At 37.1% G+C, this 27,919-nt stretch overlaps 1 protein-coding gene across 7 annotated transcripts; it reads right to left on the bottom strand.

Moving 5' to 3' along the window:
* Window positions 1–314: 314 nt before the first annotated feature.
* GGNBP2 (gametogenetin binding protein 2) lies at window positions 315–27,919 on the bottom strand. Of its 7 annotated transcripts, none has more exons than XM_081116040.1 (14): window positions 27,711–27,919; window positions 27,018–27,222; window positions 19,542–19,622; window positions 18,068–18,321; window positions 15,641–15,739; window positions 11,459–11,572; window positions 8,576–8,785; window positions 7,349–7,523; window positions 6,075–6,269; window positions 3,712–3,859; window positions 3,231–3,356; window positions 3,000–3,148; window positions 2,033–2,281; window positions 315–953 (listed from the first exon to the last, which is right to left on the bottom strand). In XM_081116040.1, exons 2-14 carry the CDS (start codon window positions 27,108–27,110, stop codon window positions 750–752), a joined length of 2,097 nt encoding a protein of 698 aa, XP_080972166.1. In that variant the 5' UTR covers window positions 27,111–27,222; window positions 27,711–27,919; the 3' UTR covers window positions 315–749. The 7 variants fall into 7 exon arrangements, with proteins under 7 accessions (XP_080972166.1, XP_080972168.1, XP_080972171.1 ...); XM_081116042.1 differs by having other exon boundaries at window positions 8,582–8,785; XM_081116045.1 differs by having other exon boundaries at window positions 27,777–27,892.

Here is a 27,919-nt window from a genome sequence, read left to right as displayed (position 1 = left end):
CAAGTTTTTTCATTCTTCTAGTTCAATATGAACTTCTGAATTTAAGGTGCTATGTTATGTATCAGGGACTTTCAATCAAGTCTCACGAGACAGTAAGATGCCCAGTATTTAAAGGTAGTGCAGCAAAACAAAAGACTGGAAACTGCTTTTCTCAGCTGTCAATTCTGATCAAGTAAGAATCTGTCTTCAACAATCTCTCTCTCCTCATTTGCTCTTCATCCCCTCTAGTATCCACATTAGCCAAGTACGAAGTCCACAAGTGGCAAGTATTCAGATACTGCCACACATTAAATAGAAACATGTACACCAAATTTTACTGTGCGTATTAATAAATATTCTTTATTTAAATTTTGCACATTGCGCTTTAACATTACATCCAAACATTTTGCAAGTGGATGTCTACTTTGTAAAACCATATATTCAGCTCATTGTCATTTCTGTACAGAAGTATAAGTACAACATTACTTTTTGCCACTAAGTTGCTTTAGTAAGTCTCACAGGAAGAGAAACATTTAATGAAAAGAGATGGCTTAAATCATATGGCAGGCCTGTGCAGCCAGGCAACTAAAGACACAAGCCTGAAGAAAGAACAAACTAATGAGGTTACCTCCACCATCTCCCAAAACAAGAATCACATTGATTTAAGATAAAATTTTGCCGTAAGTCACTAAATTAAGAGGTTTTTTTGAAAGAGAAGGCGCAGTAGTCATCTTGAGTGTTTCATTGAAAGACAGAGCTATTTTATTTATTTAATTTGCTCCAGCCGTTGTCAACCAGCCACTACAAATGGGCCTCTTGTGATCATTTAAGCGGCAGTATTTATTAAACTTCTCCTTCAGATGCTGTCGGTATTGTTCTCTATTGCTGTAGAAAGACTGGTTATTAGCCATAAATGACTGTATTTCATCTTGTGAGATAAAGATTTCCTCATCTGAAGTACATTCAGACTCATCCTGCAAATTAAAGCAATAGTTAAGACTATGACTTAAATTAAGAATGCAAAATGCTATGCTGATGGAGGACAACTAAATATTAAAGCAGTCTAGGCTTTTTAGTTTCAATTCAGTAAAATAAAGCCTTGAGTTGGAATGTTTACAGAATAAGCATAATGTCATTGTCTTAAAAAGTACTAAATAAGAATAAAATCCAACTCAACTTGGTTTGAAACTCTGGATCTATCATTTGTCCTAGAAGCCTATATTAACCTAGCTGATACCAACATACCTTCTTTCTGCTTTAAAAAGTGACTAAATAGAGATGGTTAAAACTAGCTAATAATTTTAAATAACCAGACTTATCTCTAACTGATTCTAGGTTGAAACTTTTCTCTCTACAAATTAAGTAAAATGTAACCTTTTTATCTTTTAAGTTACACAGCAACACCATTTAACTTTATAACCATATAAAAAAGAAAAAACTAGTCTTCTAGAGAATTTGGTTCCATTAGGATCCTAATTACTATACAAAAGATACCACAGCCTTCTCCTTCCTTCCCTCCCTTCCAAGCCCCACACAAACTATGCACTGGATCACTTGGAATCAGGCATATATACTTCATCTCAAGTACCAGGAACTGGAATCAACTACAAAAAGTTTTCCAAGTTCAGCTCTGCTTTTATCCTACATGATGCCTAAAGGAAGCAGCCTAGAAAGTGGGCTCTACTTCAGATTCTGTATTTTTTCCTGCTCTGGAAGGGTGGCTACTATAAATTGCCACTCAGAAAGGCAGTTTGCTTACAATATCCTCCTCCTGAAGGGGGCAGATTCCTAGACATAATGCTAACTACCCTTCTCTCCCAACTAGTCTCTTCTACCTTTGAGACAAAGGAGGACAGGGAAATGTGCTCCAGAGTAGCTGCATAAACCACATGCGGAAGAAGAGAAATTAAGTCACCAAAAAAATAATGAAATAATGCCCTTAATTTCTTAATTTCCCCTACTTCCAACTTTAAACCCTCAAAACTACTGTCCCCTCCCACATCTAGCTCATGAGCAATCAGTTATCCACAATAAGACATCACGGCTTACTTACAAGGAGTTCAACTAAGCTCTTGGCACCTTTTCCAGAATCAGGACCAAATGACGTTTCTGTAGGTTCTGCAAACTGTGGTACATTTTTCCTATGCTCAAACCAAGGCAGTGGCTGCCCACCCTTTTCAGAGCTACAACAGCTTTCAGGATGCGCATCTTTGGTCTTGTCACGGTGAAACACTGTGTGCACGGTATTTCCTGAGGTCTCTCGATTTCCTGGATCTGTAATACAGCTTCCAAGCTTTTGGATCTGAAACCATAGCAAAGGATTTCCCAGGTAAGAAAACAGGGACTAATAGCAATTATTCTTTAAAGGAAAAGAAAAAAATGCCCTGATAGCATATTAAAATTTTTTAAAGAATACTAAATAAAAGCAGCAGCTGAAATTTATTAGATACTGCATACCAGGCACTATGCTAATCCATCAATATAATCTCATTTCATCTTCACATAACTTAATCTGATAGGGACCTTTATCTCCATTTTACAGATGGAAAAACTAAGATCAAGCAAACTTTCAAAGTATTATGAAAAAAATGAATTGCATTTATGACTCTCATGGACTGTTGGAAAAATGACCCCATCAGACACACACACATCACAAGATAAGCAACCAATGGAACTGCATATGATATTCATTCTTAAAATAAATCCTAGCAGCTAAGCTGCAAACTTGCCACTCCCCTCAACAGCAAAGGCTTAAGAATTCCAAGTTATGCCTGACTGGCATGGCTAGCAGTTGAGCATCGACCTATGATCCAGGGGGATCAAGGTTCGATTCCCAGTCAGGACACATGCAGGGTTGCAGGCTCGATCCCCAATGGGGGGTGTGCAGGAGGCAGCTGATCAATGACTCTCTCATCATTGATGTTCTCTCTCTCTTCCCCCCCCGCTCACTTCCTCTCTCTGAAATCAATAAAGATATATTTGAAAAAAAGAAAAAAAGAATCGCAAGTTATGACACTTACATGTTCATCACATTTCAAGATCTTGCTCTTCTTTTTCTTCTTTTTGTTTTTCCCTTTGGTGGTGTTCTCTTCGGAATTTGCCCAACATTCAACACAACTATCACCATCATCCTCCTTGTCTTCACAGTGATGAACACAGGAGTCATCACCTGCAGAAATCAATAATCTCTTATTTATATGCTTAAATCAGCCACACAGTAGAAATAATTGGGAAGCTTAATCTGAACCTACCGTGTTCATCATGATTACAAATGCCTTCAGTGCAGGCAACATCTGAACCCTCCCGGGAACCTGTTTCACTCCCTTCCATGCTAGATGAATATCCACAATCACTACCATTACAGTGTGGAGATAAGCCTGAGAATTAATTAGGTGACAGTTACAATTAACATACCAATAAATATGTTAAGACAAAGAGTGAACCATCTAAGGACCACAGAAAATTTTCAAAACTGATGGTTTATTAAAAGTAGAAAGTAAATTAAATAATGAAAATATGATTAGGGATTTACAATTTTTGTTTTTATCAAATACTAACAAATCAAACACCACAAAGAAAAAAGAAATATTAAATGTCTGACTAAATCATACTCTTGGTACTATAAAGCAATTCTTAAATTCTAGGTTACAGCATCTCAAAAAGCTCTTACATTTAAAAGAAAGAAAAAATAAACTTAGGAGTTAATTTTAAAAAGAAACTGTATTTACTTACCTTTCTTTATTTTAGGGGACCCCAAAAGATTGCCACTGCTAGGACAGGTACATGATGTATTTTCATTGGTAACAATTACTTCTACACAACTATTACCATCTTCAGTGCTGCCACAGGCTTTACAACTGTTTTCTATGAAGTCTGTTTCCTTTAAGGATCAACATTAAGAGACAGTTTAAAAAAACTTGACGTCCATCATGGCTACACTTACATTAACCAATTAAATCTGAGTTATGAGGTTCACAATAAAAAACTTTTCTTAAAAAAACATATTAATTCACTTCAAGACTCTGAACCAACTAAAAGCAAGTTCAGAGTTAATGGTTCCTTTGGTCAAAACTATTTTCATCATAATACTAAGATGTGATCTGACAAAATTTTTCTCTGTATTGACACACTGATGGTACAAAAGCAACAGTGGAAAAAGTGCCTGGGGATTTAGCACACAAATCAAAGCAGTGGCAACCAAAGTGTACTAACATATATCCTTCATTTGTCAAGCACTCTCAGGAGACAGATAGATAGATGACAAATATTTCACTTATCAATGTCCTTGAAGCAATAAAAATGTTAATTTTATTAAATATGAACGCATGAGATGTCTTTTTAAGAGCCTATGTGACAAATGGGAAGTATGCTTAAAGTACTTCTCCTGTACACCAAAGTACAATCTCAAGGAAGAGTACTTGTGCAACTGTTTGAACTGCAAGCTGAACTACTTGCTATTTTTCCTGGATCATCAATTTCACTTGAAAAAAAGAATGAAGACTAACTGTGGTTACTCAGCCTTTGGCTATTTAAAAGACATGAAAGGAATGAATGAATGTTTTCATTCAAAAATGAATGAAAACAGCCCACCACTTCAAGGAAAACAATGAACAGTATTTGTTGTCAATGAAAACCTCAAACTTTCAAACTACAATCAGAATTCTGAAAACTTGCATATGCAAGCACAATGAGCTTGAAGCTTCCCTATACTTAAAAACCTTTCTGATGAGATCAGTAGTGGTTTTTACATGATTATCTGGTATTATATAATGAAATGTCAATACCTGGGAAGATACTCAGTGAACCAGTATATTTCAAATAACCTATGCATTGTTACAAAATCATGCATGAAAAAGATCTATTCAAAGTGCAACACAGAACAATGGATTTTAATTTAACAGAGTATAAAAAGGTCACTGATAAGGTGTCAGGTTCCACATTGCAGCTAATCTTTAAGAAACTACCATTTGTTGAGCTGTAATGCCAAAGAATATCTACAAGGTTTATCTTAAAATACTCCTCCCTTTTCCTACCATATATACCTGTGAGACTTTCTTCATACACTTCAACCAAGCAACATAGGAAAAGAGATTGAATGCAGAAGCAGATATGAGAATCCACCTGATTCCCTTTAAGCCAAATATTAAAGAGATTTGCAAAATTACAAAATAATGCCACCCATCTCACCGTTTCTTTTGAAAATAGTTATTTTTCAAAAAATGTTATTCAGCCCTGGACGGGTGGCTCAGTTGACTAGAACGTCATACACCAAAGGGTGGCAGGTTTGATTCCCAGCCTCAGTACGTGCCTAGGTTGCAGGTTCAATCCCCAGTCGGGGCACATATGGGAGGCAACAGATAGCTGCTTCTCTCTCACATCAATGTTTGTCTCTCTTTCCCCGCCACCCGTCTCTCTAAAATCAATAAAAACATCCTTGGGTGAAGATACAAAGAAAAAATGTTATTCATGTTAACACATAATGAAGTAATTATTATCTTTTAATATGTTTTTATTGATTCGAGAGAAAGGGAAAAGGAGACAGAGAAACATCAATGATGAGAGAGTCATTGATGGGCTGCCTCCTGCATGCCCCCTACTGGGGATTGAGCCCAAAACCTGGGCATGTGCCCTGACTGGGAATTGAACCTCCATCTCCTGGAGCATAGGTTGATGCTCAACCACTGAGCAACACCAGCTGGGCAAGGTTAATCTTTTTTAAAGAATTAATAACTTTAAATTTCTCCATTTTAATTGCAAATACAGTAAATGTTGACAAATACAACCCACATAAAAGCTCAAGTCCAAAAAGTCCAAAAAGCCCAAAAAGTCCAAAAAGTTGAGATCTGTTCTAGGTCACATATGGAGTTAACTTTCCACATTTGGACTTTGATCTAACAGCATACCAAGGTCAGGGAAAAGATAACTATCCAACACTGTCTTTATAAAACAAACACATGACACTAAAAAATTTGGCTTACACAGATGACAGTAGGAAAAAAGGCAGGAGCTTACATTCTGGAAAAAGCATAGTAAAAATGTCAAATCTATCAAAAAGCAATGCTCTGTTTTCATGAGTCAATATTAAGGAATACTACCTTCTCTCGGCTTACTTCCTTTTCATCTGCTGCTTGTAGGGGAGTAGGAATGTCACACACACATTTATTTTTTCGCCTATTCTTCCGTTTTTGGCGTTTCTTTTCTTGCTTGAGTTCTCTTACTCGTTCCTCCTCTGAAAATTCTTCACAAAGTTGTTCCAATCGGCTAATACCTTGTACTTTTTCCACAGTCACCTATTACAAAAACAAAGTTGAGAGTAACTGGTCAAAACTTCCTTTTTATCCATGAAAACTCTCATTTGTTAACTTTAAATGATACCACAAACACAGAAACTGATTATTTCATGCTGCAATTCTGTCAGATAATTCCCACAAAAAATCTCAAATTTAATACCTTAAGTGACGACAGTCTTAAAATCTACACAGAAGTAAATATACAACTAATCCCTATGGGAAAGGTAGACTTATACACACTCCTATTGCAAACCAGCATATTTTAATTTCAAATTTCAGAATTTTAATACAGCAAAATAAGCATTCATTTCTTCATACAATGAGAAGACTATTTCATCCCATTAGATAGTCTAGATTTTGAAGATACAAACATACAAAGAGAAAAGGAGTAAGAAATGTGTTCGGCAAGAACTAGTACAGATGTCCGCAGACTCCCCAGAACAGTGCTTTAAGTTCATGACAGGCTTCTGAAAAAAGGGCTTGCAGCTTTCATACCACTCTCAAAAGGGACTGGTGAACCAGATAAAAGATTACAACCATGTCCTAAAATATAACAATGTTTACTACCCAAAAACTTATGTTCTACAGTGTTTAAATGAAAAAAAAGGTTACCAAATCACAAGCACTGAACCCAGTACCAACATTATAAAGAGCCTCCAGTGTACTTCTAAGTAGCAGTTCTTACACTATGGCATTTCGACAGCATTTACTTCATATTATGGGACATCAGCAAGCAAACTGAGACTCATTAAAGGTTTCTAATTTTGTTGCTTATTTTTGGGTGGCTTTTAACTTTTCATGAGTTATGTTTCATGGAAGCATCTTGTTAAATAATCACCGTCAGTTTTCTACTCTGAGAAAGTCTAAAAAGCAGAGTAACAGGACTAAAAAACAAAGAAAAATCCAAAAACTTCTTCTAAATTCCAGTTCCCCAGGAAATCTCTCCCCTAGAAAGCCACTACACTGTATCAGTGGATTGCAGCCCTCTGAGTCAAGGTAAGACTGGTAGCTAACACTAAGATTCAGTCCAATAACTCGACTAAGCAATCTTGGGCACCGAAGCGGCCCACTGTTCTTACCTCAAAACTCTTGCGTAAAGCATCAACACCAAGATAGAAAAGCATCTGCCACGTCTGCTCTTCTGCTCGTAGTTTTTGCCAGATCCGATGCAGTCTTTCATAAAGATGAATTCCCAAGCAGGTCAGAACTTCTTCTTGAGCTATATCTATTGTTTTAGCATGCCTTTCTCTTCGCCTATAAAGGAGAATAAATCACACATAATTCCTTTAACTGAAACAGTGAAAGATGGATAACACACCTGCAAGTTCAGGTTTTAAACACAATCTTCATACCTATTAACAACCTAATAATAAGACAGTTATACATTCAAACTCAATTAATGCATAAATACACAAGCATACATGTACATAACCAATGAGAAAAACACATGCAGGTAGAACTCAGTCCTAATATTGCTAACAATGAGGTAATTCAGGAACTGGCCCTAAATAGGTGGTTTTGGGGCACAGAAATCACATACAAGTGTCCAGCTCATAGTAGGCATGACAGTTCCTCTAACCTTCCAATTATAGCCAATGCCTATTTGGTTTTTGTTTCTTTTTTTGAGGGTGAATGGAGAAAGGGAATACCAAACTGATTCAATCATAGGCAAAATCCCTCTAGGCCAGTCTTTGGTAATTCACAGAACTTCATTGATAAAAGAAGTCTTTGTATTCTAAATGCCTAGCAGAAAGTAGGCACTCAAGTGAGAGTTGCTACACAAAACACAAATGGAAATGGGTTCCATTTATTCTATAAAAAACTTTTTCTGATTATTATTTTCACAACAAAGCCACAGATAAAATTTAATAATAATATACACAGTTCATGAATCACATTAATAAAGTACTTCTTAACCCCCTGCTGCAAAGGCTTCACTCTCTATGCAGAAACCATCATTATGAACAAAATTTAAATATGGAAATGCATGGATGAAGGAGGAAAAAATATCCCTTCTAATCATTTTCAAGTCAAAATGATAATCTATTATAATGAAAGCCAAAAAAAAAACCCCCTGCCTACTTCAAGCAACAAGGAGCAGAGGACTGAACCAAACACCACAGAACACTTTCTCCCTATTTTTACTTAGTCAATTAAGAAATGCATATTTTAAAGAAAGCAAAATTTTTACAGGCACACTTTTATTTATACATGTCATATGTACTGAGGCAGAAGATGATGAAAATAAACTTTCAGTAATAAAATGAAGCAAAGCGCTAGATAGCCCATTCTAGCAAATTACATACTCATACCCTCCTGCGAACTCTGGCTCAGCACGACCCAAAAGATGTGCAATGAAGTCTGTTTCACAGCAAACATGTATGTGTCGTTCATGTGGACAGCACCGCAAACCTTCATAAAGTGCAGCACAGTAGCCCTTCTCTTTGCTGCAATCAAGTTCACCAATAAGGATATTGTATGCTCGGAGAACTTTATTTTTGCAATCAGTGCAAAATCTGTTGAGAAGAAAAACCTCAAGATTAAGAACTGGCTATGTAATGCCCTCTCATGTATAGCATTTTTTAAAAAGCCTCCATACACAATGGAAAACATACACATGTAAGGTAAATACAAGTTTAGAGATTACATGAATACAGCTAGATCTCCATTTGCCTAATCATGTCCATGCTTAAAGAAGCCTTCTGCAATTCCCATAACTAGAATTCAACCTTCCTCTGTTTTTATTTGATTTACACTTCTTAATATAGTATTTACCCTAATGCTGCCAAGCATTAGTTTGATACACAAATCTTTCTGGCCCCACAGTAAAAAAACTATGTTTCCTGAAATGAATTTATGTTGAAATAGAGGCTCTAAGCCCACTTAGTAAACAGAGGCAATAATGCTGACAAGTAAAATTAAAAAATTAACTCATAATGGGTGAAAGACCTAAACATTAAGACCTGAAACTATAAAAATCCTAAAAGAAAACAGAGGGGTGAAAAATTTCATTGACACTGGAAGAGGCCATTAATTTCTTAAATATATCAAAAGCACAGGGGGATAAAAGCAAAAATAGACAAATAAGACATCAAACTTAAAAGCTTCTGTGTAGCAAAGGAATCAACCCAGTGAAAGGCAACCTATGGAATATTTGAAAATGGATGGGGGTTAATATCCAGAATATATAAACGACTCCTACAACTCAATAACAAACCCAATTGCCCTAGGTGGTTTGGCTCAGTGGTTAGAGCGTTGGCCCAAGGACTGAAGGGTTATGGGTTTGATTACGGTCAAGGGCATGTACCTCAATTGCAGGCTCAACCCTGGCCCGGCGGAGCACGTGTGGGAGGCAACCAAATATCCTCGGGAGGCAATCACATATCCTCGGGTGAGGATTAAAAAATAAAAAAACAAAACACACACACAAAAAAATTCCAATTAAAAAATGGGCAAAGGATATAAGCAAACCTTTCTCCAAAGATATACAAATGGCTAACAAGCATATGAAAAGATGCTCAATATCACTAATCAGGGAAATGCAAATCAAAACCATGCAACAGCAGCTCATATATGTCAGTATGGCCACTATAAAAAAATATCAAAGAAGTAGTGTTGGCAAGGATGTGGAGAAATTAAAACCCTTGTGGGATTGTAAAATAGCACTGCCAGTATGGCACGTAGTATGGCATTTCCTCAGAAAATTAAAAATAGAACTACCATTATGACCCAGCAATCCCACTTCTGAGTACATATCCTATAGAACTGAAAACACAACACTCAAGTTCCCAGTCCCACCATCACCAACCAATATACATGTGAACTGAACTTGAGGTTCTCTTTGAGCAGCCATGGTGATGTTGCTTCCAGAAGTGCCTTGGGCCTATCTGACTCCAACGCACTCTCTCTTACTCTCTTAACTGTACTTCTCCCCACCCTTAAGATATTTATAAAATGGACTCTACCTTCTTATAAATATGAAATATTGCCCCCAAACACATAAAATATCTACATCCATTATAGGAAACCTCAAAATATTAGTTCTGGTAACTAGTAATTTATCACCCCCCCACAAAAGCTATCTTTTGATAGACCAATTCATACTGAATATAAGGATCAATTCACAATGAAAAGAGGAAGGAATCTAAAAGTGGACCCCAAACAATCGATACATTCTCTACTCTCTTAGGTATAATCAACTGAAAAAGCAAATAAAGTTTGCAGCCCAGTTGGTAGCTCAGTTGGTTAGACTGTCGTCCCAATAGGCCAAGGTTGCATTTTCGATCCCTGGTCAGGGCACATACAGGAATCAACCAATGAATGCATAAATAAAGTGGAACAACAAATTGATGTTTTTCTCTTAAAATCAATAAAGTTTGTAATTGAAAAAAAACCTAACAAACTTAGTATGCAAGGTTGAGTCATTAGTTCATTGCCATATGAACACCAACCTTGATAATGCCAGTTTTTATCATTCATGTGTATTTTCTAGAAGTGTCCCCAAAGGAAGTGTGTATATTTGTCCCAAGGTCAAAGAACACACAACCAAAAACCCAACGTGACAAATTTATACTAAACCAGTAAAACTCCCCTGCAAGAACACCATCTCTAGACAGCTCCCTTACGTTTTCTTTCCTACTGCACTCTTCCCTCCCTCCCTACAAATTTCCAAATGTTATGACATTTAGAAAATTCCTTTGTAAAGTAGTATTCTTTTAAAAAAAAAATCTGTACTTTTACAGTACATAGAAGCACACAAATTCCAACTCTATATTTAGCTTTTGACAAAAAAATTATAGAAGAAATATTACTATATAGAAGAAAAAAATTCAAAATATTACTAAGTGAAAGCTGCTAATTTAACTTTAATTTTGAAAATGACATCATGAAATGCTATCATAAAAACAAAGAGCACTGGCATTTCCAAAATTAAGTATACTTTACTCAGTTCAGTCATTCTGTTTCTTGAAAGGCTGACATGGAACCAACAGATAAAAATTACCAAAAAAAGGAGGTGGTGGCTCAACACAAAGGCTAACACAGAGTCATCCATAAAGGAACTGTCTCCCTTAACGTGGGCATTAAAGGAAAGGCTGCAAGTCTATTCTATAGAGGTCAGTGACAGCTTACTCTGGATGACAGAGAGCTAAGGCATCTTTCAACTATACAGTGATGACCTTTACACATACCTGTGTTTTCGCAGATATGTTTCTAGTGTTTCTAAAAGACAACTAGAGTCAATTAAAACTACTTCATCCCTGCATTCTTGGGACATTAGTTCCCATACGTCCATCCAACAACCTCTGCAGGAAAAAAGAAATATTAGTAAGAAGAAGAAATATATAAGGGTAAAAACATTTTAAAAAGCAGAGTAAAAGATTGCTTGATTTTACCTGGCTGTTCCCTGGAAAGGTCCATAATGCAAAATGATCCTACACTTGCTGTCCTTCCTGTGGTCTTCACTACTTCTCTTATCTGTACTTAACTTCTCTGAACTGACACTGCTACTGCTCCCTTCACTGTAGTACAGTATAGTACAAAGCTTAGTGACACTGAGATTATCTGAAGGAATAATTTCTATAGTCTATATTAAAATCATGAACTCTTTAATAAATTAAAATAATAGGGTAAGTGTGCAAATTTGTATATATTACATATTCCTTTTAACCATACGAAAATATTAAACATGTGCTCATATCTTTATATAAAAACTTCCGCTCAACTATTAAATTTACCTGATACAATTTAACATTTATATTTATCAAGATAGCAACTGTTTAATATACTAAGCATTTTATGAGTAAATGTACTTGGAATGTTTTAAAGTGAAAAGGGCTGGCAGAAATTCTATTTTCACCTATAAACATAGATCAATATTCCACAAACTGAAAATTATAACAAGTTTTGATCTACTCAGTGTAATTTTATAGCTAGTCCATGACAAGAAAATTCTTATCTACCTTCACATTTTCAATAGCTGGGAAAGTCACAGATTAATCTTTTTATACTTACTAAAATAAAAGTAGCATACTAAGACAAATACTTTACACAGCCTAAATTTGTAGTAAGTCCTATACAAATAACTTTTTAAAAACTTATTAAAATTTTCCCAGACTCTCCCTCCCCGACGGGTTTCGATGTGGTGGTCATTCATTTTGCTTAATTGCAGTGTGCATTCCAAGAGAAATGTGTGTATTTCATAATGATAGTCTTAATTTTTCATAATTCTGAAGAACTGGCTGCCTGTTTTTCTGCAGGTCTCACTACAGTCCTAAAAATTAATTTCTTTGGATGCTTGAGATGAAAAAAACCTCCAAATCTTTACTTAACCTACTCCATATAGCTAAATAGGTATTTTTCAACCCCCTCTCACCATATAAGGTCATATATATAACTCAGCTCCCTATTCCCTCTCATAAGGGTTCAGGTCAAGGGTCAGCTCTCCTTATTTCTGAAACAACTTCAACTTCTGCTCTGCCTCCCGTGTTACATCCTTCTTCTCTCAACTCCCATATTTCCTCTTTTCCTAATTATGCTTGACTGTTCCACAATCTCTTAAAATGAAATAACTCTTAAACTCAAGTTCTCATAATTAAGGAAAAGGTTCATGAAATCAGAGATGCGAAATGACTATTCTACATCGAGATATGAAAGCATTATTCTTAAAAAAGCTTTTTTAAAAATTTATACAGCTCAAATCAAGATTATATCCATAAGCTCTCTAGACCAAATGTTTTTACATCACTCCTTCCCTTCAAGATGAAACTTTTTGAAAAAGTCTTTCCACTTCCTTGTTCTACTCCCGAACTTTCCACCCTCAGTTTAATCCATTACCACCTTACAACTGCATTCACTTTTCTACCCATTCCAATCTGGATTCTGCTTCCACTCAACCGGAGCTCCTCATCAAGGTCACCAACGATGTCAGCTTTGCTACAGCCAATGGACACTTTTAGGTTCTGGATGACTCAAGCAGCATTCAACACAGCTGACTAGACCCTCCTAACACACTCCTTGTCCTTGGCTTCCTCTGACCTCTCCGGCCATTCTTTGTCAAGGTTCTTTACTGACTTCTCTATTACATTGAATTCCTCAGCATTCTTCTCTTATTCTGTTCTTTCTCTTGGTGACCTTATGTATCACTCACTAAGGTAACCTTCGATCATTAGCCACAGGCCTATAACTCTGGCCTAGACCTTTCTTTTATATCTCCAACTTACTCCTAGACAGAAAAAAATCTGAGTTTACTTGCAAGGATATGAGAATACTCTCAGGAAGGCTGAACTGGATTGTTGCAATTGATTAGGCTGAAACCTCATCTATTGGGTTATACTTTCCCTGGATAAAATCTAAACAGAGAAGAGGAGAACAGTGGAAATATATAAAATGGAGAATCACAGTAGTATACAACGGCAGTGACATCCAAAGTGGAAGAGAGGGAGTCTCGGCTAAGCACGCTGTACTCCCTGATCTGCTCTCCATATGTCATGAGCAAATAACTGAAGCTTAAGATCAACTAATTCCATTCATACTATTCCGTAACTCAGCAAACAATGTTCTAAAACACTTGGCATCCCATGTAGTGGGGCTGTAGCTGAAGGGGGATATGAAGTCTGTGGAGGTTTGTTTTGTCTTAGCCAAAAGAAGGAAAACAGAACTGTATGTCAACTTAATAAAAGTAGGTAACTCTTATTAATGATGCAAAGTCATTGAGAACAAGAGATGGAATCCAGAGCAAAAGTGGAAGAAATGGTATTTGAAGGAAGGTGGCAATGAGCACAGATGTGTAAGATATTGGGGTACCTGTTGCATTTTAGTTCCTCAATGAATATGTACAACAACAGCAGACAGACAGCAAGCTTTTTATTATACCATATCATTCTGTAGCTTTAGCCAACAGGCCAGTAAAGGTCATTGTCTAATGAGAAAATCAGACTGAATTCTGCATTCACAAAGTCAGGAATTCTCTAAAGATATTGTTAAACCAGGTTATGTGAAATAACAATTATCCTTAGGTAAACACTTTAGGTTATGTAGAACTTCACTGGATTCAGAGAACTTTAACATTTAGACATCATGTAACATGTGACTTTTGTTTGGGTCCTGATTTTAGCAAATCAATGTAAAAAGACACTTTTTGAGACAAAATAAAAATCTGATTATAAACTGGGAATTGGATTATAATAGTTAATTTTTGGGGGTGTTATATAACGGCATTGTTGCTATGAAAGAAAATATCCTTATATTTACAGATACATGTGGAAATGTGCAGGAGTAAAACACGAGACCTGACACTTGTTTTCAAATACTTCAGCAAAGAAAAAGGTGGATAAGCAAAATAAATGTGGCAAATCTTGGTAACTACTACTGAATCTGGGTAAAGGTATTTGGAGGAAAGGAGATCCTTGTAGTCTACTTTTCTATGCATTTGACAGTTTCCATAATAAAAATGTTTTAAAATGTTTGCTTCTGATTACAGAAAAAAATCTTGTTACTAGATTATTAACACACAACCACCCAGTCACTTGTGTCTTTATCAAGGAGGAAAATGTCTATACAGGCCCAGGTTGTGTGCTCTATCCCCAGTAGGGGGCGTGCACCCCAGTAGGGGGCATGCAGGAGGCAGCCGATCAATGACTTTCTCCTCATTGATGTTTCTCTCTCTTCTTCCCCTCTCTGGAAATCAACAAAAACATATTTTTTAAAAATCGACTACTAAGGAGATATTCAAAACTAATTTTTAAAATTAATTCATAAGTATAGTTTTTACATTATCCAATTCTTTCCAAAACAAAAATTACTTCTTAGAAACTCTTCAAATTCCATGGCTTCTCCTTACCACCCACAACAACCCCCAAGCAACTTTGTAGGGGGCAAATGTGATACTGTGCTGGGAGATGAAGGCAGAAGCAGCCTTGGGCATTGTAGTACCTAACCAAGAAGAAAACTGCAAATTAGTTACAGAAACATTGCTAAAACTAATTCAAGCCCTTTTTTAAATCCTTAATAAATTATTAGGGAGACCTAGAGATAAGAAAGACAAAGTAATTTATATATTATGAATATTAAATAAATCAAAGAATGGTATCACTACTTTGAAAAACAATATTGGTTACATAAATTTCCACAAACATCTCCACCTCTTTCCTCTGAAACATTTTATATAAGAAAACTTTTTAAAAAAATCAAACCTATATTGAGAGCCTGAATAGTATCAAAAAGGCCTACATAAGTAGGAGACATTTATTTTGACCTTTTGTTATAGTGTAACCAATTAAATAAAACCCAAAGCGTTTTTTCTCTTTACTGAACTTAATCAACATTTATAATCTTAACAATGACAAAGTATCTTGATATTCAATTCTACTTACCCCAAAGGTTTTGGTTTGTGCGTATCTAAGGAGTGCAACTGACATCTCTTGTTCTTTTTACTTTTTGGAATAGCATCTATCATGTCATTTAGTTTGGACCTAATTAAAAATAAACCATTAAAGGTTTGATTAATATTTATTTTTTCTTGCCCTGGCCGGGTAGCTCAGTTGGTTAGAGCATCGTCCCAATACTCCAAGGTTGCGGGTTTTATCCCTGGTCAGGGCACATACAAGAATCAACCAATAAATGCATAAATAAGTGAAACAACAAATCAATGTTCCTCTCTCTCCCCCTCCTCTCTCTAAAATAACAATAAAAATATTTTAAAATATATTTTTAAATTTTTTAAAATACCTATTTACTATCTTTTAGTACATTTAAAGTATTATAGACACATCACTTTGAAAATTTCTCATCAAACAAATTCTAACCAGAAAAAGTCTGTACACTACTCTTCCCATTCCATTCTCAATCTGTCAAAATGTTGAGAGACCTGCTTTATTCAACATACTCTTTCCCCCAGACTGCATCTATGTCATTCACCCCTGCATCTGTACTTGGTCTAGCAGTGTGCCTGGAACTCAAGTATTTTATTTGATTGCTCCTGACTCTCAGCCATCTTCCCTTGTCCAAACATTATCTAAATACACACTATCCTTGATAAAGAGCCATCACCAGAAATTTTATGCAAATACAGAAACATGTACAGCTAATATCGATACCCTACATCCAACTAATCAAGTAAGCCTGTAAACTCTCTTAAATATATCCAGAGTCAAGTCACTTCTCATCACCTCCACCATGATTACCCTTGCCCAACTCCTCCTCTCTAGCTTAGACAATGGCAACAGCTGGCCTCCCAAATGGTCTCCTTGCTTCCACCCTTTGCCTTTACATTCGAAGGCTTCACTTAGCAGCTAGAATGATCTTTTCAAAACAAAAATCACATTGTGTTATTTCTCTGTTCAAAAATCCTCCAAAGCTTCTCTGAGAATAAAAATCCAAAGTGTCTACCACCACCCCTCTCAACAGGTTTGGTCTTTAGACCTCTTCTCTTTTCCTATTTATACACACTCTTTGATGATCACATCTCATCTCATGGGTTTAAATTTTGTGTGTGTGTGTAATATACCATATATATTTATATACTATATATGTAGTTTAAATATTATACTTATAGTTTAAATACTACACATATATACACACACACACACATAGGCTGATTACACAAATTCACCTCTCTCAGCCAAGCTCTCTGAACTCTACTTGGATGCCACATTGGCATCTCAAACTTAACAGAGCCAGCCCTGGCTGGGTAGCTCCGTTAGTTAGAGCATAGTCCTGATATGCCAAGGTTGTGGGTTCAATCCCAATTAGGGCACATACAAGAATCAACCAATGAATGCACAAATAAGTGGAACAATAAATCAACATTTCTTTCTCTCAAATCAATAAAGTAAAAAAAAAAAAAAAAAAAGTGTTCAAGCATAACCACTTCTTTGGGTCCTTATTTCCTTATAAAGGCTCCCCTATCACATAAAACTTACGTCCTACTTAACACATCCAAAAGTGAGCTCAGCAAAATTGCTCCTCCCAGTCTTATCCATCTCAGAAAATAGAAACCATTTGTCCTAATCTGAGAATCATACTTGATGCCTTCCTCCACATCCAATCTATCCAAAAATCCTTTGGCTCATTCCTCAAAATATATCCAGGGTCTAACTATTTTTCATTTACCTCTGTGGCCACCATACTGCTTTCTCTCACATGGATTATTAAACAGTGTGTTTCCCTGTCCTTCCTCCATCCTTCCATTTATTCTCAACACAGAGGTCAAAGTAAACAAAACTTCAAATCAGACCTTGTCACGACTCTGCTCAAGACCCTCCCAAGTATTTCCATCTTACTAGAGTAAAAAAAGACCTCAGGATGGCACTACATAATTGGGCCTTTTATTACCCCTCTGACCTCATCTTTTATTACAGTTCTCTTCATTCATCCAGCTCCAGCCACAAAGGCTTCCTTGCTGTTTTTCAAGTGTGCCAGGAAACCTCCAACCTCTGAACCTTTACACTTGTTGTTCCTTCTCTTTCCTCAGATATTTAGATGGTTCAGTCTATATTCAATGACATTTTACCAGAGGTCTTCCCTAACCATCATCCATATTAATTCTACCCATTCATTCTCTATCTTCCTTACTGATTTTTCTCTGCAATATCATACCTGACAAATTATGTATTTGCTTATGGCCTGCCTCTCCCTACATGAAAACAGAAATTTTATAGTCACTGGCACATATAAGATATTCAATAAAATTACTGACTTGAAACTAAGTTTTGCTCCAACCAAATTTAGAATAAAAGCTACCACTGTGGCCAAGTTAAAAAATTTAACAAACCCATTTTTTCCTAATTGATTATACTTACCCATGTACATAAAATAATGTATAAAGCTTCTTTGCATCAGTCATACAGCTTCGAGTTACAGATAGGACTCCCTTGGGCCCTATTGTCAGGGGTTCAAGGGCAGGATTTCCAGACTCTACAAGCTGAGAAAAGAGGCGCTCCACACTGCGACGACAACCAACACATGGGACAAGCTGAGAAAGTGCACTCAAGACTTCACGTGATGTCACCACCATGGCGATACTTAGATCTTGTTGCTTAAGCATACTATGTCGCTGAGAGAAAGAGAGAAAGGCAAATAAAAGAGTCCTTAAGGAACACATAAAATTACTTTCACTACTACTTCTGGTTCCTATCCTTGTGCATTAAGTACAACCTGGGCAAGGCTTACCATCTCTATGTGCAACTGAGACAAAAAGGCAAGGTAGTTGGCTTGTCTATACTACACTGAGTTTGCTGCACGAACTCCCCTTTGTAGAATCTAGAATATAAAAAACTCTGCATAGGATTTGCCCCAGCATAGCAAAAAGAAGCCCTGCGTCTGGAAATTTAGTATTTATTCAATGAGTATTAAGCTTAAAATAAAAAAAATTAAAAATAAAGACACAATGCAGCTTTACCATGTTATCTTAACTTTTAACAACACGCTATGTTTAGCCATAGGAGTCAAGATAGGATGGTGATCCTGGAGAGCAATTCTCAACCTGAAGGTATGGACAGGTGTGTTATGGATTAGTGGGCGAGAACAATCCCTACTTTACCTATGTAGGAGCCTGCAATGAACAACTAATGTGCTGGTGCATATGAATGTTATCTGTTGGCTATGACAAGGTTGAAAAATGACTGAGAACCACAGCTGTAGAGAAATGGGTAAAACTAGTAAATAACTTCTACCTTGGTGGAATTACAAGTTACACTACAAGTAAGGCCTCCAGCTTTACTAAAAACAGACAGAAAAGTAAGTTAACACCCAAAATGAATTTTTCTCACATTTACTATTAACCAATCATTCAAACTTTTCCCCAAAGGTAGAAACAGAATTCTGAAATAAAGTAATAATTTATCCTTCATTATCTTAATTATATATAGTGTACTATAAAGTCCCATACTGCATAAGAATTAAATAAAATTCAGAAAGTTCACAACACAGGATCAAATTTTTTTTTACTTGAATAATCAACTATTACTATATAAGAAAACCAATAAGTTCTCAATGAAAAGTTGTATACCTTATCTTTAAAACAGGAAAGATGACTTGGTGAAATTAAAGCTTTACAGACATGTAAAATGATAATACACCACAACCAAATCTCTCTCACATGAAAGGTATATAAATATATGCACTGTAGCAATAAAAGAAAGCAACTTCAGTGCAATCTTAAGATGTAGAGAGCCCTAGGTAAAAAAATTAATACTTACAGCTAAAATTTTCAATCTCTTTAAAACACACACACACACGCACACAACTTAAAATACTGAGTTTTAAAACTATTACCTGAATGAACTGCTTTAGTTGTGCACCATTATTTTGATGGCCATCAAGATTTAACACATTGTCAGGAAATTCCATCACCATCTTAACATGCAAAAGAATAAAAATCAATTATTTTATCTTCTTTGAACACATTACAGACTATTTTACAAACTCTCAGGACAGCAACAGACCCCCAAAGCCAGATTCCCTCACCTGCCATCCTGCCCTCTGCCAAAAAAAGTTTTTTGTTGTTTTGTTTTTAAAAATATGTCTTTATTGATTTCAGAGAGAGGAAAGGAGAGGGAGAGAGAGAGAAACATCAATGATGAGTCGTAACTGATCAATCAGCTGCCTCCTGCGAGCCCCTGCTGGGGATCGAGCATGCAATCCAGGCATGTGCCCTAACTGGGAATCGAACCCCGATCGCCTGGACCCTAGGTCGACGCCCAACCGCTGAGCCATGCCCGGCTGGGCCAAAAAAAGTTTTTTTTTAAAAATCCAATTTATACAAGTTTCTAAAGCCAGCATAGTATAGCCATTAGGAGCAAGAACACTGAAGTCAGGCATACATGAGTTCAAACCCTGGCTCTGTCACTTATAATCTATGTCATAACTCCAGGCAAGTTACTTAACCTGTCTGATTTTCAGCTTTCCCCATTTGTCAAATGAGATTACATAATAAATTTTAATATCTTTCACACAGTGGGTTGTGAGAATTAAATTATATTTTAAAGTGTTTGTTGCGGTGGCCCATAATAGCATTTAACCTGATATTTTATGTTAAATATCCTGACTTTTTAGTTATTCCTCTTACCTATGGAATACAGTAAATCTTATTGTGTAAATAACCATATATGTAATACACAGATCATACATAAATGAGGAGTACTCAGAATAGGACTTGGCACATAGTAAATGTTTGCTCTAATTATGAACAAAAAGGATACACTGGGGTATTTATTCAGTTATCAAAACTCACTCCAGAGGAAGAGAAATATAAGAAAGTTTAAGGATGTTTCAGAATGTCAGATAATGGGGAATTAGTAATTAACACATTTCACTGATCTGTGACAGCACTGACATTTAGTAGTAGTTATGTACCACTAGGAAACAGCTATTATAACTAGGATATAACACAATGAAAGAAGCAACCCAATTTCAGAGTTGTTAAAAATATGAAAAAAAGAGTTTGCCTTCAAGACAATGAAATAAAGTAACACATTTATATCTTAATTAAAACACTGTTAAGGATATCAAACATACTGTGCTAGAACAAACTTCTATTTCCAGATGACCAGGGCCACAAACTCCTACACATCCAAAGAGTGAAGTCAGGTTTAAAGAGACCCATTTGAGGCAAAAACAAAACACTAAAAAACCCCACCCAGTTGAATGTGATCTTAAAATGATTCTTCCTTTCACCAACCAGCAATGCAAAGACCTGCTTCTTTAATGGAGATGACCATTCTTTTCCCTCCATATTAGAAAAGAGAGCCTTAAAGATGCTTGTTCTAACAATAAACTGAGGCCTGAACAACTAAGGCAAGTGTAAGCCATATATATAAGACCTTTTCTTAATTTGAAAAGGGGGAAATACCAGACATGTGAGGCAGACACAAAGAAGAGGCTAAGGATGGACAATGATGTAAACACCACCATCCTCTGGATGTAAACAATCCAGAGGACTTCGCTGTATTTCAAAGAACCAAAACACATGTACAATATGATTCAAATGTATGTGTATATTTTTTTTACAGGGGAAGAAAATAAGTAATATATTGGATATGACTATCTCTAGTCAGTGAGAAGGTTGATGACTTTTTTCTTTATATGTTCATATCTTTTCCAAATTTTTTACAACGCATACATACTACTTAATATCTAGGGCAAAAGTTAGTGTCCCTTGCTTCCAATTCTATGTACACTATACCATGTTCAGAGACATGTTTTCATCTCAATAGCTTTTATTCTTCTGGAAGTTTCCTCTTCCATACATATAGACTGTATGTCCAAAGCTCACAGTTTCAAGGATCAATTGTCCAATTTTCAGGTTTATCGACTTCTCTCTCGTTTTCCCTCTCATAGTCTTCTTATTAATATTTTCAAAGAGTGGTGATAATAAAGAAATTTAATGTAACTTCATATATACTAGGCATTGTTCTAAGTACTTTCATATATTAACTTTACCAACAGTACAAAGTAAAATTAGTTACTGGCCCATCTCAATAATGCAGTTCTAACCGAACTGATGAGGATGGCTGAAGTAAATGGGCAAAATATCTAATGATCCTTACTGCCCATAGCATTTACTGTATTTAGCAGAGCCTACTCAAATTTTTAAAAAAACAATAATTCTGGTATTAGAAATCCTGGCTCATGAAAACTGATAGAAGAAAAATAGCCCTGGCCAGGTAGCTGTTTTGGTTAGAGTGTTGTCCCAACACACCACGGCTGCAGGTTCCATCCCCGGCCAAGGCATATACAAGAATCAACTGATGGCCCTGGCTTGTGCGGCTCAGTTGGTTGGACTGTCATCCTGAACACTAAAAGGTGGTGCGTTTGATTCCTGATCAGGGCACATACCCAGGTTGTGGGTTCGACCCCCAGTTGGGGCGCATGAGGGAGGCAAATGATCAATGTTTGTCTCTCACATCGATGTTTTTCTCTCTCCCCTCCTCCACTCTCTAAAAAGCAATAAAATTTTTAAAAAGAATCAAACAATGAATGCATACATAAGTGGAACAACAAACTGATGTTTCTCTCTGTCTTCCCCTTCTTCTCTAAAAATCAATCAATAAATAAAAATTAAGAAAAAATAAAAATAGTTAATAGTACATTAACTCATTGTTTTCTCAAATCACCACATGGTTTAAAACACAAATAAATTTAACTGTCAAGTCGTAAAAAAGGTGTAAGATAAACTTTTAAAGCCATGTAACAAAACAGTGCAAATCATTCCAAATCAACCATTTAAGCAACTAACACCTTGATTTGCATTTTCACTTTGCTTGATACAGATACACACTTCACCGCATATCAACTGCTACCATAAAAAAAAAAATTAAGAAAATTACCTACACTATTTTAAGATCAAAGCTATCAATTTAAGAAATACTCAGTTCTTTGATCAGGAACTGAACTGGCAACTTTTCAGAGCACAGGACAACACTCAACCTACTGAGCCACTCAAGCAGAGCAAATAGACCCAATTACTGTATCTTTCCTAGGTTTCACTGGCGTGGATAACACTACATTTTCTCTTGTACTTACTCTGCATTCATAATAAATACTCTGTGCTTGCCTTTCAAACATTCAGGACAATGGATTTTTTACCTTGCAAGTTTTCTGGCCAATCACTATATACTTAACATTGAGAGATGACAATAAAAAAACGGGAAACGGAGACAGAGGATAGTTGCACTATTTTCCCCCATTCTTTAAAACTACTTCCTTGACTTAAATCTTCAGATTCTAGGTTACCCAAAGGAAGACAGTCATGTAAAATATTTCAGGCATGGCTTCAAAGAGGAATCATTAGTGTTCTGCTTCATGATGAGGTTGCCTATCCCTACCTAGCCAAAACAAGAAGGAGTCATTGTCCTGCAATTATTGCTTTATAAAGTTTATTGAATCCATTACTCACTTTCACTTTTAAGTATCTGTACTGGTTTCACCTGACCACAAATAATGTTTTTTGGAGCATTCTCATAAGCTCTAATTAACAATATTGAGTTTGTATTTATTAAAAATCACTGTCACCTGGCGACAGTGGCTCAGTTGGTTGAGCATCATCCCATGCACCAAACGGCTGCCAGTTCAATTCCCAGCCAGGGCCCATACCTGGGTTGTGGATTTGATCCCCAGTTAGGGACCATACAGAAGGCAACTGATTGATGTTTCTCTCCCTCTCCCCCCCCCAGGCATGGCCTCAGGCAAGGTTTTAAAAAAAATAACAATAACAATAAAAAGTTAAAAAAAATAAATCATTGTCACTTCAGTTTTTTTACTTCTTCGTCCTCACAACTATTTGTAACACCTATCACCTTTAGTAATATTTAGTAAAATTATTTAATCAAGAGTTGAAAGAAAACAATACTAAACTTTTAACAAATGCTAAACACCTAATCCCCAAGTGGATATGCCTACCATTTGTTACCTTTTTTAAAGTCTCAGTTAAAAACCCTTATCAGGGTTTCTAGTGCATTTAGATTGGTTTGAATTAGGAGGGTAAATTGTGTTCCAGAAATATTGTAGCAATTTGACAGTTATGTATCAAGAACTTTATAAAAGGTTCTTATCCTTTGATCCATAATTGTACTTCTAAAAGCCTGAGAAAAAAAATTTAATGCAAAGATTTATGCATTATTTATATTATCGTATTACAGCAAAAACTAGAACCACCTCTATGTCCAACAAAAAATGATTAAATTATGGGTTCTCACAACGAAGTATTACATGGCCGTTATAGTTGTCTAAGAATAACAAGAGAAAATGTTCTCAATATTACATTTAGTGAAAAACAGCAAGATATAAAATGTTGAGAAAACATCTCAACTCTGTATCTCTGTGTGTGTCTGTAACTGGAATTACATCAAATGTTGCTATAACCTTAGTCATCTCCCATTAAGAATAATTTCTTTGTTTTGTGGCTATTTTTCAAGATTACTATACAAAGTATATATTTTCACTCTATTATTTTTTAAAAGAACTACTCACTTAAAAATTGTAATTTTTCAAAGATGTCTCTACAATAATGTTTTCCATCCATCTGCTATTTTATAATTCTAATAACACTGAAAAGCATTTTGGCCACATAGCATGCCACTTTCCTAAACATTCCACCAGCTTACTTACTTGGGATTTTCTCAAATACTCCTACATTAGTACTGAACTCAAGTATTCAAACCCACTAAACTACCACAAGTCTTTTAAATGTGGATATAACATATCACATAAAAGGGTAGACTACTTCCTCACATATAAGCTCCTTAATTTCGTTTTACAAGTACAATTTAAAATAGACAGTTTAGCTAAGGCTAGAGGTTTCAGCTTCTGTTACTAAAATGATAAACATTTGTGACTGACTGTACCTAGACTTAACATCTAGGAGCTAACAAGACTCTAAGACTACTGGAAATAAAGATAATACAATATTTTCTTCATGCCTTACCTATAAACCCTAGGAACAAATACAAAACCCAACATTAACTTCAGCAATACACTGCTGTCACTATCAATGGACCAGTGTGTAGAGCATAAACCTCTGCTCTTCCCCCCTCTTCCCCAACAGGTGTTTGCTTTGCATTCTTCCTTTAAGTAGTATTTGGTAGAATGGTTCTGAAACAAACTTGTTTCCCTAAATATAATGCATTGTTGACAAGAATTTTCACTAACTAGCATTCAATGACTGTGCAGAAGTTCAAGACAAAACAGTAAATAGTCCCACTCGTTCCCTACTGATAAAAATCCTTCCAAGGCAAAGAAAAATGGTGCCTTTTCCCAAATAAAATGCTATTTTGAGATATTTAATTTAGTAAGTATAAATTTTATTTGCCTTGGTCAGAAGCTCACAATGCAATAAAAGCAAAACTCAACCACCAAGTTCATTCAAATCCCAACTTCTCTGGAAAAATAAGTACAATAATACATCACAGTGCAAGGTTTTTCTATGGAAAAGTCTGGAAACTAGTATCATTGTACAGAGTATAAAAACACCCCAAAGTTGTCTTTTAATGTGCTACATATCAGATATATCAATGCTGTATTAAAGGTGGTTATGTGGTCATAAGGAAAGAAATCAGTCTCTATTAAAATTTTGTAAATACTCAAATTTATGTTGATTTCCTCAGTATTCTTATGTCCAAACCCAAAGGATATTTTTTAAACTTCAAAGGCATTCTGGGACAATAAACATAAAAGGCTGATCTAAACTATGTGTGCCAGAAAAGTGTGTTGGAGGGGGAGAAAAGGAAATTATTGACAAATGAACTATTATTAGGTATTTTCAAATTGAGATATGCACCATTTAATTTGATCAGTGCTAATTTTTTTAACTACTTAAAATACAAGTCCAATATACTTTTAATGTAAGAAGTGCTAAAAGCATAACCAAGGCATAGAAGTATTTTCTAATACATCAACATAAATTCTATTTACCTCATAGCAGGCCAAATCTATCTTTTTCCAAAGGAAAAAAAAATTATCTGAGGTAATTATGGATGCTTTCACTTAAAAAGGTGTACCAACTTGAAACCTATATGACCCTATTAACCAGTATCACCCCAATAAATTCAATTTTAAAAAGTTCTAACAAATTAAGTCATTCAATAGCTCTTTTAATCCCTTTAGAAGTACTGCAGCTCAATCAAGTCTTAATTGAGATTGGCAAACAGAAAGGCATAGAGTGGCATATCTACAATGACTTGCATTTTATATAAAATTTGAAAAAAAGTAGATATTTGCAACAGCAAAAAAATTCAGGAACAAAACAGATCAACTGCCTTTGAAAAGCAAAAAAGCCAAAGACAAGAGAATGAAGAGACTTAGTTACACCTTATCAAAATAGGTTATTAGGCTTCAGCATCACCAAAATAGATTTCAGAAGATATTGTGAATAGGTTCATTTCATTTCTTAGGAAATAGTGGCAAGCAATGCACTCACTTCCTGTTCAGATTCAATTCAAATTTCTGCCATTTCCTTTTAAAGGAAATACTACAGAACACAGGGCAGAGGGTAAAACTGTACTATCACCATATCTAAAAACGAAAACTACCCAGAACTGGGTTTTGACATTCAAGACGAACAATCAGCTTTTTATAATGCTTTTACACATTCAATAATTTTTCTTTCTTAAAAAAAAGGGGGGGGAGAGAGCTACCTGTAAATTAAAGAATAATGCCAAGAAAGCTCGTTTTGAAGAGTCATTGCCTAGCAATAAAAACATTTCTGAGTTTTAATGTACTAACAATACGAGACTATTTACAACGAAATCAAATCACTTGAGTGGAATTTTTACTGTGCAAGAGCATGTCACTGTGCCCTCAGTAATTATACTTATGTAGTGAGAGCTGTATTAGTATTAAGATAGACAATATACAGGTAGCAGTGTAGCTGCGACATTTCCAGATAATTAAGCCTCCCTGAGGGTAGGTGGTTTCTGTAAGGCATAGGCCCTAAACGCCCAAGATCCTTCAACCCCTCTCCGAGGCGCGTGCTTTGGCAAAAGCAGCGTCTCCTAAAGGGAAAGGGTAAAGGAAAACGGTTCGAAAAGGAAGGAAAGCCTGGGGAGAGGGGCTCAAAGTGGGTACGGAGAGCTAGGGGCCCGCAGAGGTTACCGAGCAACCCACTGCAAAGGCGAGTTTGTGGGGCCTGCCGGAGAAAGGCCTCGCCTAGGAGTTGCAACACACTCTTTCTCCAGTGCGCAGCGCTCGGCCTGGGGGAGGGGGAGGAGGGAAACAGCTGCCAGGGGAGCGGCGAGCCCGGCCCGGCCCGCTCACCGTGAGAGTGTCGTCTATGTAGAGGGGAATCTGCCTCCTCTCGAAAGGGAACTCCTCTTCCCCGTCCCTGCACACTGCCACCAGTCGCGCCATCGTCGCCGACGCTGTCGTTGCCACCGTCACCACCTCCTCCCAGCTGCTGCTGCTGCTGCTGCCGCCGCCGCCGCCGCCGCTCCTGCTGCTGCCGCCTCCTCCCAGCTCCAGCCTGCAACAGCCAAACGCCGCGAGCTTAAGCACCCGCCGCCGCGGAGCACATTCGCCACGGGGGGGGGCCGGGGGGAGAAAGCAAGAGGGGACTGGCGAGTCAAGCAGCGTTTCCTATCACCCGATTCCACACACGCTCAGCCAATCAGCGCCGGGCGGCGACGGGACCCGCCCCCTCGCGCCGCTGGCCCTCCCCAGCCCCCACCGCGGCCGGCCTCCAGTCAGGGTCCAAAGGCGAGGCGGAAGGGACCCTGAGGTCCCGGGGCTTCCCCAGCCCGTCGCCGAAGTCCGGGCTCCAGGACCACAACCCACTGCCCACTTCCCGCCGCCCGGGAGCCCACAGCTGACACCTTTCTCCCCCCTGCTAGGCGCGCCCCGCCCAGTGAGTCCCCTGGGCTGCAGTTGCTGGGCGCGACCCCGCCCCTGGGAGGGGTAGACCCCGCCTCGGCTCTGCGGAGTCCGAAGGGAAGGCTCAGACCCTTTCCTCACCGTTCTCGGAAAAGGCCTCTCGGCTTTGACCTTCACCGTTTTAGTGGTCGCCTCCCTGACCCCCACCTTTGCTCCCCGTTACCGGCTGACGAGGCCCGCGTCAGGACCAGCCTGGGCGGGAGTGCGGCGCCGAATGCCGTTTCCTCTCCGGTATCAGCCGCTCGCGCCACGGGGAGTGGGGGAGGGAGGGCGGAAGCCTAGAGGAGGGT

The sequence above is a fragment of the Miniopterus schreibersii genome (genome assembly GCF_964146895.1).
Source record: "Miniopterus schreibersii genome assembly, chromosome: 16".
NCBI classification, from domain to species: Eukaryota; Metazoa; Chordata; class Mammalia; order Chiroptera; family Miniopteridae; genus Miniopterus; species Miniopterus schreibersii.
Note: the sequence above shows the minus strand (reverse complement) of the source record. Positions and strands in the feature narration are given on the sequence as shown.

What these genes read in the sequence shown, in the direction of transcription:
- GGNBP2 (XM_081116046.1), bottom strand. Translation starts at nt 27,110, where the DNA reads ATGGCGCGACTGGTGGCAGTGTGCAGGGACGGGGAAGAGGAGTTCCCT. An exon ending in GTCCCCTAAAATAAAGAAAG is followed by an intron (nt 3,357 to 3,711) that starts GTAAGTAAATAC and finishes ATTAATTCTCAG; the next exon opens with GCTTATCTCCACACTGTAAT. An exon ending in TTGTAATCATGATGAACACG is followed by an intron (nt 3,149 to 3,230) that starts GTAGGTTCAGAT and finishes TGATTTCTGCAG; the next exon opens with GTGATGACTCCTGTGTTCAT.